We start from the raw sequence: 17779 nt of genomic DNA, 5'->3' as shown, positions 1-17779 counted from the left end.
CATTTCAAATACCTAAGATGAGTAACGTGTTATCCGATCCTTCTTTTAAGGAAAAAAATAAAATTAACTTCGATACAAAATATATAAATTAATTATTTATAAACAAAGCTTACAACATTGAATTGAAATGATAATTTCTAACATATATTATAAATCTATCGTAACATAATTATGTAGGTGGACCTACGTCTACAGAGTACAATATGATTATGATTAATAAAATTTAATTATTATGCTTAGCTTACAAGTTGAAGAAAAGTTTGACCAAATAAGAGCATTTATTAGAAGTAAAAGGATGAAATTAATGTTTTAGGGGCCCCTACTTCTTTCTTTATATCCGCAATTTCTGGGAGCTCCAAAAAGTGTGCAGGTCCATGCCCCCATGGGCCCCTATCTCGTTTCTCTTTGATGAATTTCGAAGATCTAACTGGATCCGTCCAAATCCAACCCCAATATTAACCATTCTTGGCCCAAAATTTTAGACTTTCAGAATATTTACCGGGTCAATTCAAAGTTGTACGACTCTTGTATCCCTTTTGGCATGTGAATGTTGCAATAATTTTCAACCTACTCCATTATTAATACCAAAGAAATTAAAGCCTAAAAAAGTTGTCAATGGGTATACCTTTGTGCTTATTTTTATTTTTTTAGTGAGTGGAAGTGTCCGGATCAATTTATGTGTATCTCAATTAATCTTTTAAGGCCTTGAAACTATTAGCTAAATAAGAGCTCCAACGACTATTCATATTAACAATTGAGAAGAGACTCAAACTCAAAATCTCTTGAATAATATATTCAGAAGTCCTTATCGAACTACTTGATCGCGTAGAAATAGTTTTTCTTTGTGTTTATTATTATAACTCAGAAAAAACTTCCAATAAAAAAAATAGATTTGGTGTCGAATTTATTAGGACAGGTAAATATTATTACATAATAGAAATAATATTTTAGGTAATTAACAAACTCTAAATAAGAGTGAGCATTTATCAAAGTTTGAGCCAAAAAAAGTTATCTAACTAGGCATAATAGATTAGCTCAAATAGTATAATAATTTAGTCTTCAAAGCAATTAAGTGATAACATCTCAATCTATCTATTAATGTTTTGATGTCACAGTTTGAGGGAGATGATTACAGTTGCGTCCTTGAGGTTTGCCTAGTAACATTCTATTTTAGTAGAATTTTTTAATAACATTTTCATCCAAAAGTAACTGCTATTAGCTTACTCTGTTAGATGGAGGGGTAAAGTTGGAATGTATTGGAAATTAACCATGTATTAAAAGCAAGAGTTTATCTTTTTTGTATCATATGATAACAAAATTAATCATGGGTAACTATTTTGTTTAACATTTTTTTGTTTTATTTCTTAATTTTATAATTTGCATCTTTTATATTATTTTTTTAATTATTATACTATTAAAAAATTGTAATTAGAAAGTTCTTTTCTCTAATTAAAATCCTTATTATTTTAATTTTGTTTGATAAAAAATATTTTTTCTAATTTTTTTATATTTACTCTATGTAATTATTGTTTTGTTTATTTTATTTACAATCAAATAAAACAAAAGAGTTTTTCTTTTTTTAATCTTTTTTTTTTAGGATTTGGTGCGTTAAATAACGGATTAGGTCAATGACCGTTATTTTTTGGATGAAAATATTACTATATTATAACGTTTAAGATTATAATGTTATTTGCTCAGAACTCCAAATTTAACTATTACTTAAACTAAACTTGAAGGGTGTTTATGCTTTAAAGCCAATCTACTCAAGCATACCTCAACACAAAATTGTAAATTTCCCGTTTGAGCCTTGAGGTAGGTCCCAGAATTTCCGGATTTCCGCGTGATTTATGGTCGGCAAATTGCCAATCAAAGAAGCTAGTTTTGTCTCCTCTACGCCTAACCCAACACTGACCTCGTTGTTGATACGCTAAAAACCTCTTTAAAATAAACCAACAATATATATTATTTTATTGGATAAAATTTATATAACCCCTAACATTTCAAAAATTACAATTGAATCTTACACCTCACTATTGAATTATTTTGACTACTATTGTGATCAAATTACCCCTCAATGGTTAAAATGCCCAACTCAAAATGGGCAATGGTTCTCTGCCCCTACAGGAATGGAGCGCCATTGATTCTTCTAAGAAATTTTAAAGCCTCTACTCAATTTATATTCTTAAAGATACTTATAGAAAATTAAAACATATAATCAAATTTTTAAATCCCTCTTACTGTGTACCAATAAAATAAAATTTTTAAGTTTTATATGGAAGCTTTAGTTTCTTAAATTTCTAGAAATTATTTAAGGGTGTAGATTGGAAGAGATTTCTTTATATTTTTTTAAATATTTTTAAGTGCTATCACATAATATTTCAATTTAATAACTATTAATCATATTAACAATAAAGATAAATAAGATAATAAATTCATAGACGGCATAAATGCGTTGGCGTATGATATAAGTGACATGATATCCTTATGATATTCCAGATTTTATAAATTGGGAAACCCATGGGTCCAAATGAATTTTTCCAAAGTTAAAGGAGTGTATGGATATTACTCTAGTTTATTTTACGTTATATAATACGATCGAGACCTTTGTTACTTCTCTCTTGAACTTTTTTGCTCTGTTACGCATTCTCTTTTTCTCTTTTTGGCTTCTCTCAGGCCTTTTATCAAACACGCATTACACTGGCTATGATTTAGAGACTTAAGCAGTGTCAACAACACAAGGGTTTCATTTTCTAAACCTTTTTGGTGATGAGAGAGTAGAGAGAAAGAAAGTTTCTGTTCAAAATGGAGGCTGCGGAGGAGCTGGAGAGAAGAAGCAAGTTCTTGAATAGTTTAATTCAGAAGAAGAAAGCCAAAGAGCAACAGGATCAAAACGATCAGTTTAATGTTCGCGTTAGAGCCTGTGATATGCCTCTTCCTTTACAAAACAAAGCGTTCAAATGTGCACGTGACCATCTTGACACCATGCCTGGAAAGCTTGACAGTAAACGCCTTGCTCTTGCTCTTAAGAAGGTAAATGAAAAAAAAAAAAAAAAAAGAACAAGAACAAGAAAATTTTGGTTCAAGATCGAGTCTTTTATAATGTTCTTGTTGCAAGTTTTCAGCTTTGATTTGTTGGTGCGTGAATTGGTCGTTTCAGTGTTTGGGGTATCAAGTAAATTTTGTGTACTTGTTTTCTGCAGTTTGATTTTTTATTTTGTTTTTATTTTATGTTTCTGGATTGTGGTCTTTAGTTTAGAGTCTAAGGTTAGATGGGTTTAATGCTTTTTGATTAAAATTATTGTTTTTGGGTGGTCTAGTCGAATAAATGTCTTGGACTCAGCTGAAAATTAGTCCTTTTGTGAGCTGTAATTTGTTTTTTTCTTTTCTGGTTTATAATATAGAGTAATGGGTGTTCAGTAATTTATACTTTTGATCTGATTGATTATTTGTCTTAGCTTGTGCTATTACTGTAATTATGTTTATTTATTTATCTGGGTTGTGATTTTCATTTTTTGTTTTTTTTTTTTTGTATGCGATAAATGACTATTTTAGTGATTGCAGAAGGGTATTGAGTATTTTTGTATTTGCTTGATTTTGAGTGTTTAATTTGTTTCAAAGAAAGTATATAGAAGCTTGATTTTTAGTGTATTGCACTGTCTAATCTTTTTATTGTGTCATAATTAACTGAGAATTTTTCTGTTTTTTTTATTTTTTCCTGAAATGTGATCTCTGTTTTGTAGTTTTTGGAAATTCTAATTGTACCTTTGACTTTGAAAGTTGACAGAGTAAACTTGAATTCTGTACACAGGCTGTCCTATTGATTATTTATGCTCACATATTTTGTTTTGTTTGTTAACAATGATTTATTTCATTATTTTCCAATCAATTGAATAGCTTTCGTGGTTGGTATGTTATTTACACTTCTATGAACATTTTATAATTTTGCATTTCAGTTTTGTTGTTTGGTATGGGTTAATCTGTGTACATGTACGTGGTTCAATAAAAACCTTCTTGTGCATTTAGATTAAAAACTACCCCTTTTCTTTTGGTTTTTGTCGCTCCACTGCAATCCTTTTCCTTTCAGTCTAAGATTGAATTGATCAATTAGTTAATCATTTAGATTTTCACTGTAAAGGGTGTTGATGCTGAGTATTGGGCCAGTTTTTTTTGTTATATCAGATCATGGTATAAATGTTACTTTCACATTATAGTCTTGCTTGTAAGCAAATTTCCTTTCCAGATTTGTTTTGACGATAAAACTTTCATTTCAACACTATGGTTTAACTCAGTTTGCTTAGCATATTGTTTGTGATTCCTAAACTGTTGCACTGAAGAACTTTTATTATTCAGATTTGTTTCAAGAATAAACTCATGTTTTAACACTATGGTTTGAGTTGGTTCTTAGCAAATGGCACCCTGGTTTTTAATGTTGTACTCATTATTATGTTCCACTCTGTTAACATAGGAATTTGTTAAAACCATTAGGGTTTTATATAGAATCAACCAAAATGCCTTCTGTATTGCTTGAGAAAGCTTTCTGCTCCTTCCCAACAAAGAAAATATCTAGTCCTGGCTCTCTCTTGCTCGTGATTTTTTCTTTTAGTTATGATTTTGTCATTTTATGTCAAACCCAAACTTGAAAATCTCCATTATTAACAAATTGAAGTACAAGGGTACTCGGGATGCTAATTCCTAGTTGTTTTAGATGTGTTTGGGAGTGCTATTGCAGAAAGTTTTTCAAGCAAAGCATTCCCTACTGATGTTAAAACGTGTGAAAATCAGTTTCATTCATGTTGTTTACTGGTATATTTTGGAGTATTTTTGACATTGTTTTGCTCTGATAGTCATTGTGCAAGATCTTCCTATTGCTACCTCTTTTGTTTGATTTCGCCTTTGTGAAACCCAAGAGTGTTCTAGTTCAGGACTCTTGCAGTCTATATCATCCTTGTGTAAAATAGAACCTTCACTAAAATCTGGAGAAGATAGGGAGTGAGAGAGTTGGTTAACTCTACCGTTAACATTATTTATATTGATTTCCTCTAACTTGCTTTGTATGAAGCTTAGTATAAGACATTGTCAACATTGACTTCGCTATCAGACAGGGCATTTTTCCTGTTATCAATGCCGTAAAACTAACATTCAACTTGTAATAGTTAAGGATAAACTTGTAACATTTAACGGTAAACCTGTAAAATATGAATGTTATAACATGCAACGTTGTGATTTATAACATAAAAGTTACCTTTACAATGTTATAAAGTTTATATTAAAACTTGTTATATCATATTTTTATAAGTTTATTGTTAAATGTTACAAGTTTATCGTTCAATAGTACAAGTTTACAGTTGCTTCAATATATTCCGACATCGTGGGCTATAGCTTTCCTACAAACACCTTTATTTATTTTCACTCTATGCAATTTATGATGAGATTACGTTGGATTTTTATTTCAGGAATTTGACTGTTCATATGGTCCAGCTTGGCACTGCATTGTGGGAGCAAGCTTTGGTTCCTACGTTACACATTCACTTGGAGGCTTCTTGTATTTTTCAATTGACAAGGTTTATATTCTCCTTTTCAAAACAGCTGTCGAGCCTTTAGAACATTGACGGATTTTACAAACTTCAGTTTTACACGCTTTCGATGAATGTTTATTTATGTAATGTCAAATTGAATGTAAAATTAGAGACTGCAAAGTTCATAAGTATTTGTGTTTACTTTTGTAAAATTTTCAAGTTGTGTTGATTGAACTTGCTTAAACTGCATAAAAAGATTGATAATTTCTTCTGATAGATTGCTTTATATTCTTATTTTCTATATCAACTGTCTCACGATGATTTTCTGTAAAACAAGAACTTTGATCTTAAAATTGATATTTTCTCTCATAACATTTAGTTTGAGATTCAAACAATGACAAATTCAAGATAAGTTGACAAACAATTTGAGTGTCATTTATATACGTTCTTGTGGTGCATTAATAAATAAATATAAAAGAGAAAAAAAAATTTTGTTTTAAACGTTAAAACCACAATCTGACCAAAACTTTTATATATATAATATTAGTTTTTCATGATATTACCGTTTCTCTGTTTTCCGTTTTAGTAGAGGGTTTATTTCATTTTTTCGCTCGTGAAATAATTTAATTTGAAACTCATTCATCTCATTCAAAGTATAAAACCCCCTAACAAAATTATCAAAAATACTGTAAAGGGGTATATAGTACTTTCTAAATAAAGTATTAAGTTTCATGCTAAGCATCTCATAAGAGAAAAAATGATATAAACATTAAATCATTAAAAAAAAATTGTAAATTAATAAAGAGTAAAGATATTGTGACTTAAATTTTCTACACTCCTTGTAGATAGTTTATTTACATTCATCTAATTAGAAGTTAAATATAATTACATTTAATATTAGCTTAATATTTTTTATCATGAGTAAATTTCTAATCAGGATGTTCTGATATTAATTTTGTCTATATCATACTTATACTCCTTTTGATTTATTTCATGAAACTAAAATGATATTTTATAATTCAGATCCAATAATATGTATTCATGAAAACATCCTACTTAGAGAATTATTCCTTTTTTACCACTTTATCATCAGCAGCATTGTTTTAAAAACTGGACCGGAGGGCAACCCACTCTCCTACCCAGGTCACGGTTCAACCGGTCTAACTGGTTGGACCGTCGGTTGGACCGGTGATATCATCACACATTATAATGATGTCAGCATATTTTTTAAAAAAAAAAATTTTTTTTTTTAGATTTCTATTTTTTAATAAGACAATAACAACTTAATTATTGTCCAACATGATTCAAAGTTTAAATTCAACAATAATCTCAACATAATTTAAGTATTTAACAACAATCCAAAGTCCAAATCTAAACATAATGTTGTATTTACATATTAAATGATAAAATACATAATAAGTAAGAATATAATTATCATATTAGACGCCACTAAACATAAAGGTAATCAAATTATAATTTGATGATGAAATTTTTGAATAAGGTCAGAGAATATAACCAAAATGTGGCAGGGACAACATTCCAAAATCAAATATACTCGTAAGGTGGGATTTGCAATAGAAAGAATAACGATTTCATTCAATAAAATGTATGAACAATTAAAATACAACACTTCAGCAGACACACGGGACATGTTGACAAAAATTGTTGGTTCATAGTTTACACACTAAATTTTATATGCACCTTTGCCATGAAAAACTAGGAGATCTTGTTGGTTGTGCACCTCTGTAATTTCTACTGGTAGAATCCATTGCTCCGTAGGGTCTGCTTGAAGCACCCATTGAACCTCGGAAGGACGCGTTAGCTGATTCTGGCAAAGAGTCCATCGGAATCGACACCACGAAGCATGCAGCCAAGAACTACAATACACAAACCTCAGCTATTTAATCTGGAAACCATAAATCATCAAAGCAAACGATATGAACATGATCAAGGCTCGAATGAACACAAAAACCAAATCTTGATCACAAAAATCACAACTTTCTGACCAGACCAAGCACTGGTCCAAAGCAACAACGTAAACCCAGATACATAAAGCAAGATCACAAGGTAAAATAGTGAGAACCCATCAAGAAAAACACAAGAAAACTAAAAAAAGGGTATGCGATTTCAAGGATCAAAACTGCAAGAGCCTTACCTGGATTGAGGAATGGAGTTGTCGTCAACGAATGGAGCTGTTGCCGTCGATTTCCAGCGAGGAACGGAGCTGTTGTTATCGATTTCCGGCAAGGGAGGAAGATGCCATCGATTTCCGGTGAGGGAGTTCAGTTGTGACTCGGCGAATGCTGAATGGTTGCGATTTCAGACTTAGGGGGTGGAGTTGATTGCGATTTGAGTGGGATTTTAGAGAGAAACTTTCGAAGAGAAGCTGAGAAATCTGAGAGAAACTGAGAAAGAGAAGAAGCTAAGAAACAGAGAAAGGAAATCGATGGAATGGGCTGCGATTAGGGGTTTTTGAAATTAGACCAGTTTACGGACCGGCGGTTCATTGACTTTATCCGAGTTTTGACCAGGTTAAAGTGGCTTAATGCATAATGACAGGTTTAAGGTTGACTCGAACCGGACACTTGACCGGTTGGACCTGCCGGTCCAGTCCGGTTTTTAAAACAATGATAAGCAGTTCAAAAAATATTAGACAAAAGGTTTTAAAACCCAACCCTGGGGGCAACCCGACCAAGCCACCTAGTCACGGGTTTGACAGGTCGAACGGTCCGACTGACGGGTCAAACCATAATGTCATCATGCTGACATCAACAAAAAACAAAAAACAAAAAAATGCAGATTTTAATTTTTAACAGTGATAATAAAAAATTCTATGTAACAAATGTATCCAAATCTGAAATGAAATTAAAACTACAAGTCTACAATATACCAACTTGGATAGAGAAGAGAGTAACTAGAGTGGAAAGCTTAAGACAGAGAATTTGAATCATCCATAAACTCTCTCCTCACAAAGCACAGTGAAAACTCATCCTTCTTTGAGAATATTATAAACCAAATAAGGGATGTTTTTGCCATGCATCTTTTCAATTTAACTCACAATTTTCACAAGGACCAAAACTACGATGACCCAAATCTGGAACACAAAAATAAACTAGAAAAAAATAGAGAAAAGAGAACTAAAACTCCCAGTTTGGAATCACGGCCAAATGAAATCAGTCAGAGCAACCAGATAAAAAATGCAACAACACTACGACCAAAGTTAAACCAGAAAGAGTAAACCAGTATCACCATCACACAGAGAGTGCAAGCTGAAGATGATTTCCTTGTTTGGCAATGGGTTTTTTTATTTTTCTTCTCTATTGGTGTTGGGTATTGTCGAATAAAATTGGGGAAGGGAGAAAACTCAGAAAATGATTTTAAGTTTTTAACTTATAATTTTATTATTTTTAATTTTTAATTATTTTTTTATATTTCACTATAACAGACTCGGTTTATACCAGTTGGACCGATGGTTTGCCGCAAAAAAACTAGTCAAACCGCGGATGGAAGCAAGGCAGTTGTTTGTTTCGGTTTTTTATATGAACTAATCCAATCTAGCCACCGGTTCTTGATCGAACCGGTTCAACCGACCGGCCGGGTCTTAAAACCATTCAAAAACTTCACGAAACAAAATAAGATTGTCTGCACAAGGTTTTCATTTGTCTTATTTTGGGTCAATTACTAAGATTTTAATGGTCCACGTGCTAATTTGAAGAAGCGGGCCCCAAAGATGGAAACCGATTGGCAAATTTTCTTACAGAGCAAGAAATAGAAGATAAAGCTTTTAGATCTTTTCCCACTCTCATTCATTTCTCAATCTTCAAAAAAATCTCATGGAAACTTCAGAAATGGAGGAGAAAATGGAGGTTGAAGTCATTCAAAACTCCATGGAAAATATTTCAATTTTCCCTTGTCACCATGAAGAAGAAGCAGCAGTTGCAGGGCCACCCCATGAAGCTTTGTTTGTTGTGTTAACTTATCTTCCTTTATACGAGCTTCTCGCCATGAGTGAAGTCTGCAAGTCACTGAGACACACAGTGAACAACGATGTCCTTCAATGGCTGGTCGTGCAGGGTCCTCTAAACTGGCGACTTTCTGATGAGATTTTGGTAAAACTTTCTTCAAAAATGAATGGAAAGATCACAACTTTGGGTTTGATCAGCTGTGTTAAGATTACTGATTCGGCTCTCCTTCAAGTCGTTCGAAATAACCCTCTTATCAACACGGTATTTATTATTTTCAACTTTTTTACATGAATTTTAGTTTTCTTTTTCTTATTTTCTTGGTGGGTATTTTCCTTCTTCTTGTTAATTATTTACTCCTTTTTGCTACTTTATTTCTAGTTTTGTTTTTCTTATTTTCTTGGTGGGTGTTTTGTTTCTTCTTATTAAAATTTTTACTCCTTTTTCTTCGAATTTCTATTTTTTTTTTTTTTTTCTTATCTTCGCGGTGACTTTTGTTTCTTCTTGTTAATATTATTTACTCCTTTTTGCTACTTTGATTCAGCTTCACATTCCAGGATGCATTGGCCTAAGCCCTGAAGGAATCATAAAAGCTGTGGAAATTCTTTCCAAACAAAACAAGACTCTAAAAAGCTTACAACTAGCTGGAATTTACAGCATAAAAAAAGAACACCTTGAGACACTTCACTCACATCTCAAACTGAACTCATCAGACCCCCAGAATCAGAATCAGCCTCTGCTGTATCATGAATACAGAAATTCGTCGTCACATTTGCCCGCGAGTGACCGGCAAATCGACGTTGAAATGTGTCCAAGGTGCAACCAGGTGAGGGTTGTTTTTGAGTGTGCAAAGGTGCTGTGCAATATCAAGGACAAGAAGAGCAAATGGTTCCGGGAATGCAAGGGCTGCTGTGTTTGCATTCCAAGGTGTGCTCAATGCGGTGGATGTATGGATTATCTTGAGCAAGAAGAGACTGCTTGTATGGATATTTTGTGCTCAGAGTGTTGGCTTCATCTTCCAAAATGTGATTTCTGCAACAAGCCTTATTGTAAGCGGCATGCCCTTCAGCAGACTGTTTCTCCTGGCTCCTCTGGCTTTCTTTGTGATGTTTGCCAGGATGTGAGTCAGGATTTTTATGTAATTGGTTAATTTAAACGAAACCATATTGCTTTAAAAGTTGTGGCATATAGAAAATGTTCAGCTTTAACCATTGACTACGAGAATAGAAGAAAAGAGAACTTGGTAGTGACTGTGTGACCAAATGAACATCATGCTACGGGTTAAAATGCACACCTCAGGAACCCAGTTCAAAGAATACAACCAAATTAAGCCTAAAAAGATAGTTACAACAATAATCCTGAACAAATCTTTTGGTCTGTTTTGTACAAAATCTAATTAACTCATTGGAGAACTACTAGCCGCTGTATTTTCAATCGACTTTGCCACCCGGCATCTCCTCATTGGGAGGAACAAAATTGGGTGTACTGCAAGTTTCCAACAGAAACGAGATTGAATGTTCTGAAAGATCCCATTGCCAGGCAAAGAGTTGCGCGAAATGCAATGTGTGAACTTTTACAAGAAAACTGCACTCACAAGTAGTACTGCTATTATCACTGAGTTTGTGACAAAATTACCACTGTACAAGTACTGTGAAGGGCATCCGGAAGTTGTCGAATTTGATGAAGGAGCCAGTGATGTTCCATTTCCTGATATAGTGCCATTTCTTCCCTTACTATAGTATAAACAGTGTAAACCAAACTTCAGTTGTTCATTCATGACAGTCTTACAAATGAAATAATTGAAAGTATATGGAAACACGATATTAATATATCAAAGCTTTAATGTATACCTTCCAGGAAATATACAAGAACCATGACCTGAGACAAGTAAACAACATTAGTAAATAGATAGATGTTAACCAAGGAATAAATGAACAAATCAATAGAAGATATGAAGAACAACGTTTTGTTTGCATGCATCTATATCCAGTGAACAAAAGAAATGAGAATATCCATTCCAAGAACTCGTAAGTTTTGCAGCAAGGATCAATAATCAAATTTCTCGAAAAAGTTTGACAATGTGTTATGTTTTTCAATTATGTGCGATAGTGACCACATGACGCCAAGCAAACTTTAGCATGCTAAATTATCAGGTAACAATGATGATATACAAGTCTTGCAACTGTTTTGAACGTGGAGATGAGATAAAAACTCTTCAAAGAACCATCAATGGTCACTAATTAATCCAATTCGAAAAATAAAATGTTATTACATGCAATGCCACAGTTACTTACTAGGATCTGTGGTAGTTATGGCAGCTACCCCTTTAAAATCACAGGTCCCAGGCGATTTACCCATCTGTTGAAAATAGGCATTGAAAGCATATGTTGAATGTGAAATCACATTATCTGGCTCATAACATGGCTGACCCTGCAATAACACTGAGCAATCAACTTTTCCAGGACCACAAGCCCAATCAAGTGCGGCCTGTAGCATCTTCCGGTCAGCACCATCCTTTGCAACACAAAAGGTTTGGTTCGTAGTGTCATTAGCCAAAACAGTCCCAGCACCTGTCAAGTGTAAGACATATACTGGTACTCCATCGGCATCAAAAAGCCCCCAGTTCTTCTCAGAGATTGACCCAGGTCTCGTATCCTCATTGTAAAGCTCATAAATATAAGTGCTGACGGCAATCCCAGGGTGTTTAGGGGTTCCTGTGTTGTTAAGCACATGCCTGATCAAGTTACTGTTGTAAGTGTTAGCATTATCAACTGTTGCGTCTGGTTCAGATGAGTCACCCTTCGAGGGCCAGCCAGACTCCAGCACAACAATTGGGATATTGGTAAAGTTTAGATCAGACATTGCAAAATATGCAGCATCAACAATAGCATCAAAGACATTAGTATAATGTAGAAGAGTGTTAGCGTCCACTGCTTCCTTATTAGGAGGAAGGGGGCGGAAAAGTGCATAGTCCAATGGAATTACACCATTAGATTGCATGTAATCATAATATGGATACACATTGAGCATAAGGGAAGAACCGGTGGACTGCAAAAATTTTAGCAGAGGAACCATGACTGGATCCCAGGAACGATTAAAGAAAGCTTGGGATGGAGGAAAGGAGTCAAGTATGATAGAGGAAGAATGTGGGGTAGAGACTTTAATTTGGCCATCAAGATTAGAGGCAACTAGGGCGGAATGGATATACTTCAGGGCAGAGACTAAGACTGGACCGGCATTTGGGAGCACAGTAAGGACTTCGGATCCAACAGAAATGGCAGTGATGTTGGTGGCAGGGACATGAGCTATGATATTGCGAGCAACCCAGTTGGCCGCTGTGGCATTGGACTGACCAATGCCAAGGAGCTGTTCATTGGGAACAGAAACAGTCACTTGGATTCCAGTATTGGCGAGGGCAAGAAGCATGGCTCGGTCAGCATCATAGAGCCTGACATGTCTAATATTCTGAGCCTTGAGAAGGGCCACCACCTGAGTTGGGCTTGGCATGTCCGAGAGGTCTGTACCAATGTTCACACCAATGAAGGCATCTGCAAGAAGTTACCCAAGGGAGCAAGTTATGACAAGCAAATTATCGAGGTCCAATCTTAGAAGAACGTCAGAGTATCAATGACCATCAAACAGTTTATTTTATGTGCCATGAAATATCGCTTATGTTAATGCAACCCAACAAATTTGAAATGGGAAAAAAGATGAGCACAGAACAAAAATGTATGCTGCAAATGAGTAAAAACCCAAGGCATGAAATAGTTTTTTGTTTCTATCATTAATTATCACTTTCCCAATTAACCTAAGCAGTGTCAAACATGTCATGACCGGTGTTGAGAAGATTGAGACCTAAGGTCCACCACAAGAATGGGGACGGGCACAACAAGTCAAACACCATTATTCGTTTTTCATCAAGCACAATTGTGCCGGGACATAAAAACTTCAATATGGAAAATGTAGAACCATAGCGCAAGTATTCTTATAAGCTTATAGAGCATGCAATGAGCACAAAATGCATAGTGCCAAACGAGGGAAGTACTATAACCATAGAACCTACATGCAGTTTCAAATCATCTACTACATGAGGACCCATTTACTCTGAAAGCTTTTTCATTGGGCAACAAGCCACCAACTTTTATCAACTAACCACCTAACCATCTCATGTTTATTGATGACAAGTTAAAGTCATTTTCAGGTTGATGTGATCTTCTATAGAGAGAGATATGCAATTTCTTAACATACTAACAAGGTAGGTGACATATCACAGAGCATGAGAAGCACCCCCCTAAACTCGGCCCTTTTTGAAGGCCAAATCTAGTACAAAAGTAAGATCACATTAATGCTGATTTCGTTGTTCAGCAGATTTCGTTCAATTACCATCAAATCATCATCATTATCATTCCTAACTAGTTTTTTATGATAAAACTGATTGGTTGTTTTCTGATTAAACTATGTCCCTTAGATCTACTACTTTTCCAGGAATTAAGAATGTGTAACACAACTACGAAGGTGATGGTTTTAAGCATATAATACAGTGGACCAACTCAAAAAGCATGTCATCTTGCAGAACTATGAAATGACAACACCACCCTTAGAAGTATACATAAGATCAAACATTTGACATAAAGACATCATTGGTTGAAGGGCATTTTGGTCCTAAAACATATTATTTCGTCAGGTAAAGGTCTGCCACATGAGCTGGGTAGCAAAATGGCTGAGATTCCCATTAAAGAAAGCAAAGAAAAGATCCAAATTACAGAAACTTTTTCCATGATGACAATAGAGTAATTTGACCAAACAAACCAAAGACACAAAATTTTAATACAAACTCTGAAGTCTAAAGCACTCCATTCCTTCTTTTAGCAAACACATTGATGACTAAAGAAATCACTCATTAAATGCTATACCACTTGCAGGAGTACTTATTTCATTCATTCAAAATCTGATGCAACAAAAGAAAAAGCACATCAAAATCTGTAAATAAACAACCATAACAAAGGCAAATTATACCAGAAGATTCAAATCAGATTTTTCAAACAACAACAGAACAAGTTCAGAACTTTCAAGCTTATTCATAAAGATATAAAAAACCCACAGGAGAACCAAACAAAATGCGCATAATAAAACCAACTAAGAGCCGAAAGAAACTGACCTTCATCGGCGGAGACGGCGGAGACTGTGAAGAGAAGAAAAAGAAGAAGAATCAAAGCCATTTCTATTAAATCTTCTTTCTTCTTCTTTTGCAACAAATAATAATAGTAGTTTAGAATACAGAAACAACTCGAAACATATAAATTTGTTTAAAACCTCGTAAAGGAAATCTAGAGGAAACCCAAAACCCCAGAAAAGAAAGAGAGAGAAAAGTTTTAGCTTCTTTTGAGGTGGGCTGACGTTGTAGTTGTAGTTGAAGTTGAACTAATGAACTCAAAACTAACGGAGAGGAGTTTAGTTTATAGTTGAAAAGAGCTGGAGTTTTGTCTTGTAAGAGAATCCGAAAGTTCTCGGGCATAGCTTTTTACTTTGCACGATTCTGATTTGTAATATATTAATATTTATTTATATATTATTCACATTAATACAAAAAATTAAAATATTATCTCTAATATTTAATTCATCGTTCTTAGAGTATAAACTATAAACCCCTGATTATCATTTACTTCCAAACTTATTAAGGGTTATTATTAGATATTTTTCATGTGCTTAATTAATTTTAATAGCATTTATGATTATAGAAAATAATCAAATATTAAGAACATCTAATAGAAAGATTTTTAACACTTTTACAAAAATATTTTTGATAATTATAAGAGATGTTATTTTAAAGTTTAAACTATCATATACTGCGCGTAACAAACACGCGCTTTCTTATTGATCCAGATCACAGACCTCCCATGCGCGCATGACGTTATTTGAGAGCGTACAACAGCTAGATTTTGATGAAGATATTGTGCGTCAGAAATCGGACGGTTGAGATTGCACGAAGTACCACAGTAACAAGTGAGGCGTACCACAGGGAGCGCAGTGGCTGAGTCGCTTAAGCGTACAGGCTTTTTCTTTAATCTTTTTGGTGTTTGTGTTGTTCTTATACCAGGCTGAGTTAATGCAGTGTTAGGACACGATCTACGAGGAGAATAGCAGAGCGGAGCTGACGTGGCATGTCCGGATTCAACGGTCATATTGTGAACATGGCTTGGAATTGTTTATTGTTGTTTGTGTTTGTTTGTTTGGGGTTTTCTTTTTGCTTATTTGGGACAGGGCAAAGCGTAGCCTCACCCTCACGAGGGATAAGATTACACCCATTTAGTGTAATTCATGTGGTGTTTGGATGCCTTGGGAAAGATACCATTGCCAGCCCACTAAAGGAAAGTTGTTATTGAAATGTAATGCAATATGTACTATTTAGTAGGGACGAAGGATTTATATGGGATTTTTTAAACTATATATTAAAAAAAAAAAATTTGAAAGTTAATGGATACTTTTGAAGTAAGAATAGCACTAGGGCACTAGGGTAATGATAAATTGAAATTTGAAAATATAAAGTTAAATCATCTGAGGAACAGCACGTAAATTTGAAAATAAACCACCAAAAGTCTATATTTTGGGATAAATTTTGGCAGGAGATCTGATTTAATATTGTCGAGTTGGATTTGGTGCAATTAATCAATATGAGTCAACTCAATAAAATATAAGATTATTAGTGTGTGTTCAAATAAAGACGTTATAACCTTATTCTGTAATGTTATGACAAGAATAACAAGTGTGATTTATAGAGAGCATACAAAGTTGTGAGGTTTCGCAAAACATTCATGTGGGGTGTGATAGTTGAGACGTTAGGTGTGTTTTCTCCTAGTACATTGACAACGCTTAATAAGACTCTTTAGGAGGGAAATGGAGGGAGGTGCTCCATGAAAGGAGCGTGCATGAACTGATAGAAGTTATTCATAGTTGACGATTAAGAAGGGATTAGGCCATCCATACACAAATTGGTCGGGAATTAGAGTCATTCTCCTAATGAGTCCATAGCAGGATGAAACCAATGAACCTCGAGTCGATTAGTGGCGTACATGCAAGCTTAACCTTGCTCAAGTGTGATGTTGGGGTATCCCATGGGTTGTTCCGCTATGTCGAAACTCTAGGCCCGTGACACAAACAAAGAGTCTATTAACAATAAATAAATGAGTTACTAATGTAACCAAAAAAAAAAAATTGCATATTACAGTTTCACCATTATTTAAATAAAAGAGGGTGTTAAAAAAATGTGGGTTTATTTAGCTTGACTTCCATACTTCTCCATCAAATTGTTATAATCCGGTTTCCAATGGTCTAGCCCTTAAATTGGCATTGGCCCATGATCTATTCAAAATGAATGTATTTATTGGCACCCACTAACGACTAAAGAAACCCTACTTTTTAATAAATTTTATAATGATAAATTAATCCTCAAATTATATTATTAAAATTAATTTTAATTTCTAATCTTAACAAATATTTTTGACACCTCACTATTATCTCATAAACCCTAATTTTTTTATGCTATTTAAATCATTATTAGAATAAAAAGATAATTTAATGGAGGAAGAAATTTGTAATATGATACTTCAAATCACAAGCATACAAAATTGTAAGTTTTTAATTGTTTCAGGTATAAATTTGTTATTTTTTTCTTCAAAGTATTGATAGCTATTTTAATATATATATTGGATTATTTGAAAGGATTATTTTAGTTTTAATGTTTTAAGAACTTCCAATTTAATTATCTAAAATTTTATTTTAAGAATAACAATGATTAGGGTATATAGCATAAGTGACCAGAATAAAATGTTAACTCTTTTAAAATATTAAAAAAATGAAGGATATCTATGAAATTTAGGGGATGTTATAAGAAAAAAAATTTAATTTTAAAAACAATAGAAATAGAGTGTCCCAATAAATGAGGCTTTATTAGTCCATTAGTATTAGTATTAGTAGAGTGCAAATAGCAGTATAGCACCACCCATTCAAAATTTAATAGCCCAACATTAATTTATAAAACAATAATGCTATGGACACCGATTTTTTGCACCGAATTTTTATATCGAAGAACGTGACATTCCGTCAAACGTGGCCACATTGGAGACAAAACACATCTTCCATAAATGAACGATTGTCCAACAATTATGGACGTTCATCCATATTTAATGGACGACTGTTCATCACAAATGAACGACCGTCCATCAATTGGGACAAATTGTTATACCCAAATAACAATGGACGGGAGTCTATTTCCTATAGAGGGGCGTCCACCTCGAATGGATG

General features: G+C 33.8%; 3 protein-coding genes across 3 annotated transcripts; 2 read left to right on the top strand and 1 right to left on the bottom strand.

Annotated features, from left to right (window-relative positions):
• Positions 1-2609: 2609 nt before the first annotated feature.
• On the top strand, positions 2610-5792 carry LOC116130011 (dynein light chain LC6, flagellar outer arm). Its single transcript, XM_031415761.1, has 2 exons — positions 2610-3030; positions 5454-5792. The coding sequence occupies exons 1-2, from the start codon at positions 2803-2805 to the stop codon at positions 5607-5609; spliced, it is 384 nt and encodes a 127-aa protein (XP_031271621.1). The 5' UTR covers positions 2610-2802; the 3' UTR covers positions 5610-5792.
• A 3534-nt stretch (positions 5793-9326) lies between these two features.
• LOC116130095 (F-box protein SKIP28-like) lies at positions 9327-10689 on the top strand. The gene is made up of 2 exons (XM_031415846.1): positions 9327-9742; positions 10023-10689. Exons 1-2 carry the CDS (start codon positions 9350-9352, stop codon positions 10626-10628), a joined length of 999 nt encoding a protein of 332 aa, XP_031271706.1. The 5' UTR covers positions 9327-9349; the 3' UTR covers positions 10629-10689.
• Positions 10690-10724: 35 nt separating this feature from the next.
• Positions 10725-14982, bottom strand: LOC116130094 (glucan endo-1,3-beta-glucosidase 3-like). The gene is made up of 4 exons (XM_031415844.1): positions 14637-14982; positions 11773-13026; positions 11329-11356; positions 10725-11211 (listed from the first exon to the last, which is right to left on the bottom strand). The coding sequence occupies exons 1-4, from the start codon at positions 14695-14697 to the stop codon at positions 11052-11054; spliced, it is 1503 nt and encodes a 500-aa protein (XP_031271704.1). The 5' UTR covers positions 14698-14982; the 3' UTR covers positions 10725-11051.
• Between the last annotated feature and the right edge of the window lie 2797 nt (positions 14983-17779).

This window comes from Pistacia vera, unplaced genomic scaffold (assembly GCF_008641045.1).
Source record: "Pistacia vera cultivar Batoury unplaced genomic scaffold, PisVer_v2 Contig217, whole genome shotgun sequence".
Lineage (NCBI taxonomy): Eukaryota > Viridiplantae > Streptophyta > Magnoliopsida > Sapindales > Anacardiaceae > Pistacia > Pistacia vera.
This window is presented reverse-complemented; position numbering and strand designations above follow the sequence as displayed.

Coding starts and splice junctions, on each gene's coding strand:
- LOC116130095 (XM_031415846.1), top strand. CDS start 9,350: ATGGAAACTTCAGAAATGGAGGAGAAAATGGAGGTTGAAGTCATTCAA. Junction 9,743..10,022: donor ATAACCCTCTTATCAACACG/GTATTTATTATT, acceptor ACTTTGATTCAG/CTTCACATTCCAGGATGCAT.
- LOC116130094 (XM_031415844.1), bottom strand. CDS start 14,697: ATGGCTTTGATTCTTCTTCTTTTTCTTCTCTTCACAGTCTCCGCCGTC. Junction 13,027..14,636: donor CGCCGTCTCCGCCGATGAAG/GTCAGTTTCTTT, acceptor AACTTCTTGCAG/ATGCCTTCATTGGTGTGAAC. Junction 11,357..11,772: donor CATAACTACCACAGATCCTA/GTAAGTAACTGT, acceptor TACTTGTCTCAG/GTCATGGTTCTTGTATATTT.
- LOC116130011 (XM_031415761.1), top strand. CDS start 2,803: ATGGAGGCTGCGGAGGAGCTGGAGAGAAGAAGCAAGTTCTTGAATAGT. Junction 3,031..5,453: donor TTGCTCTTGCTCTTAAGAAG/GTAAATGAAAAA, acceptor TTTTTATTTCAG/GAATTTGACTGTTCATATGG.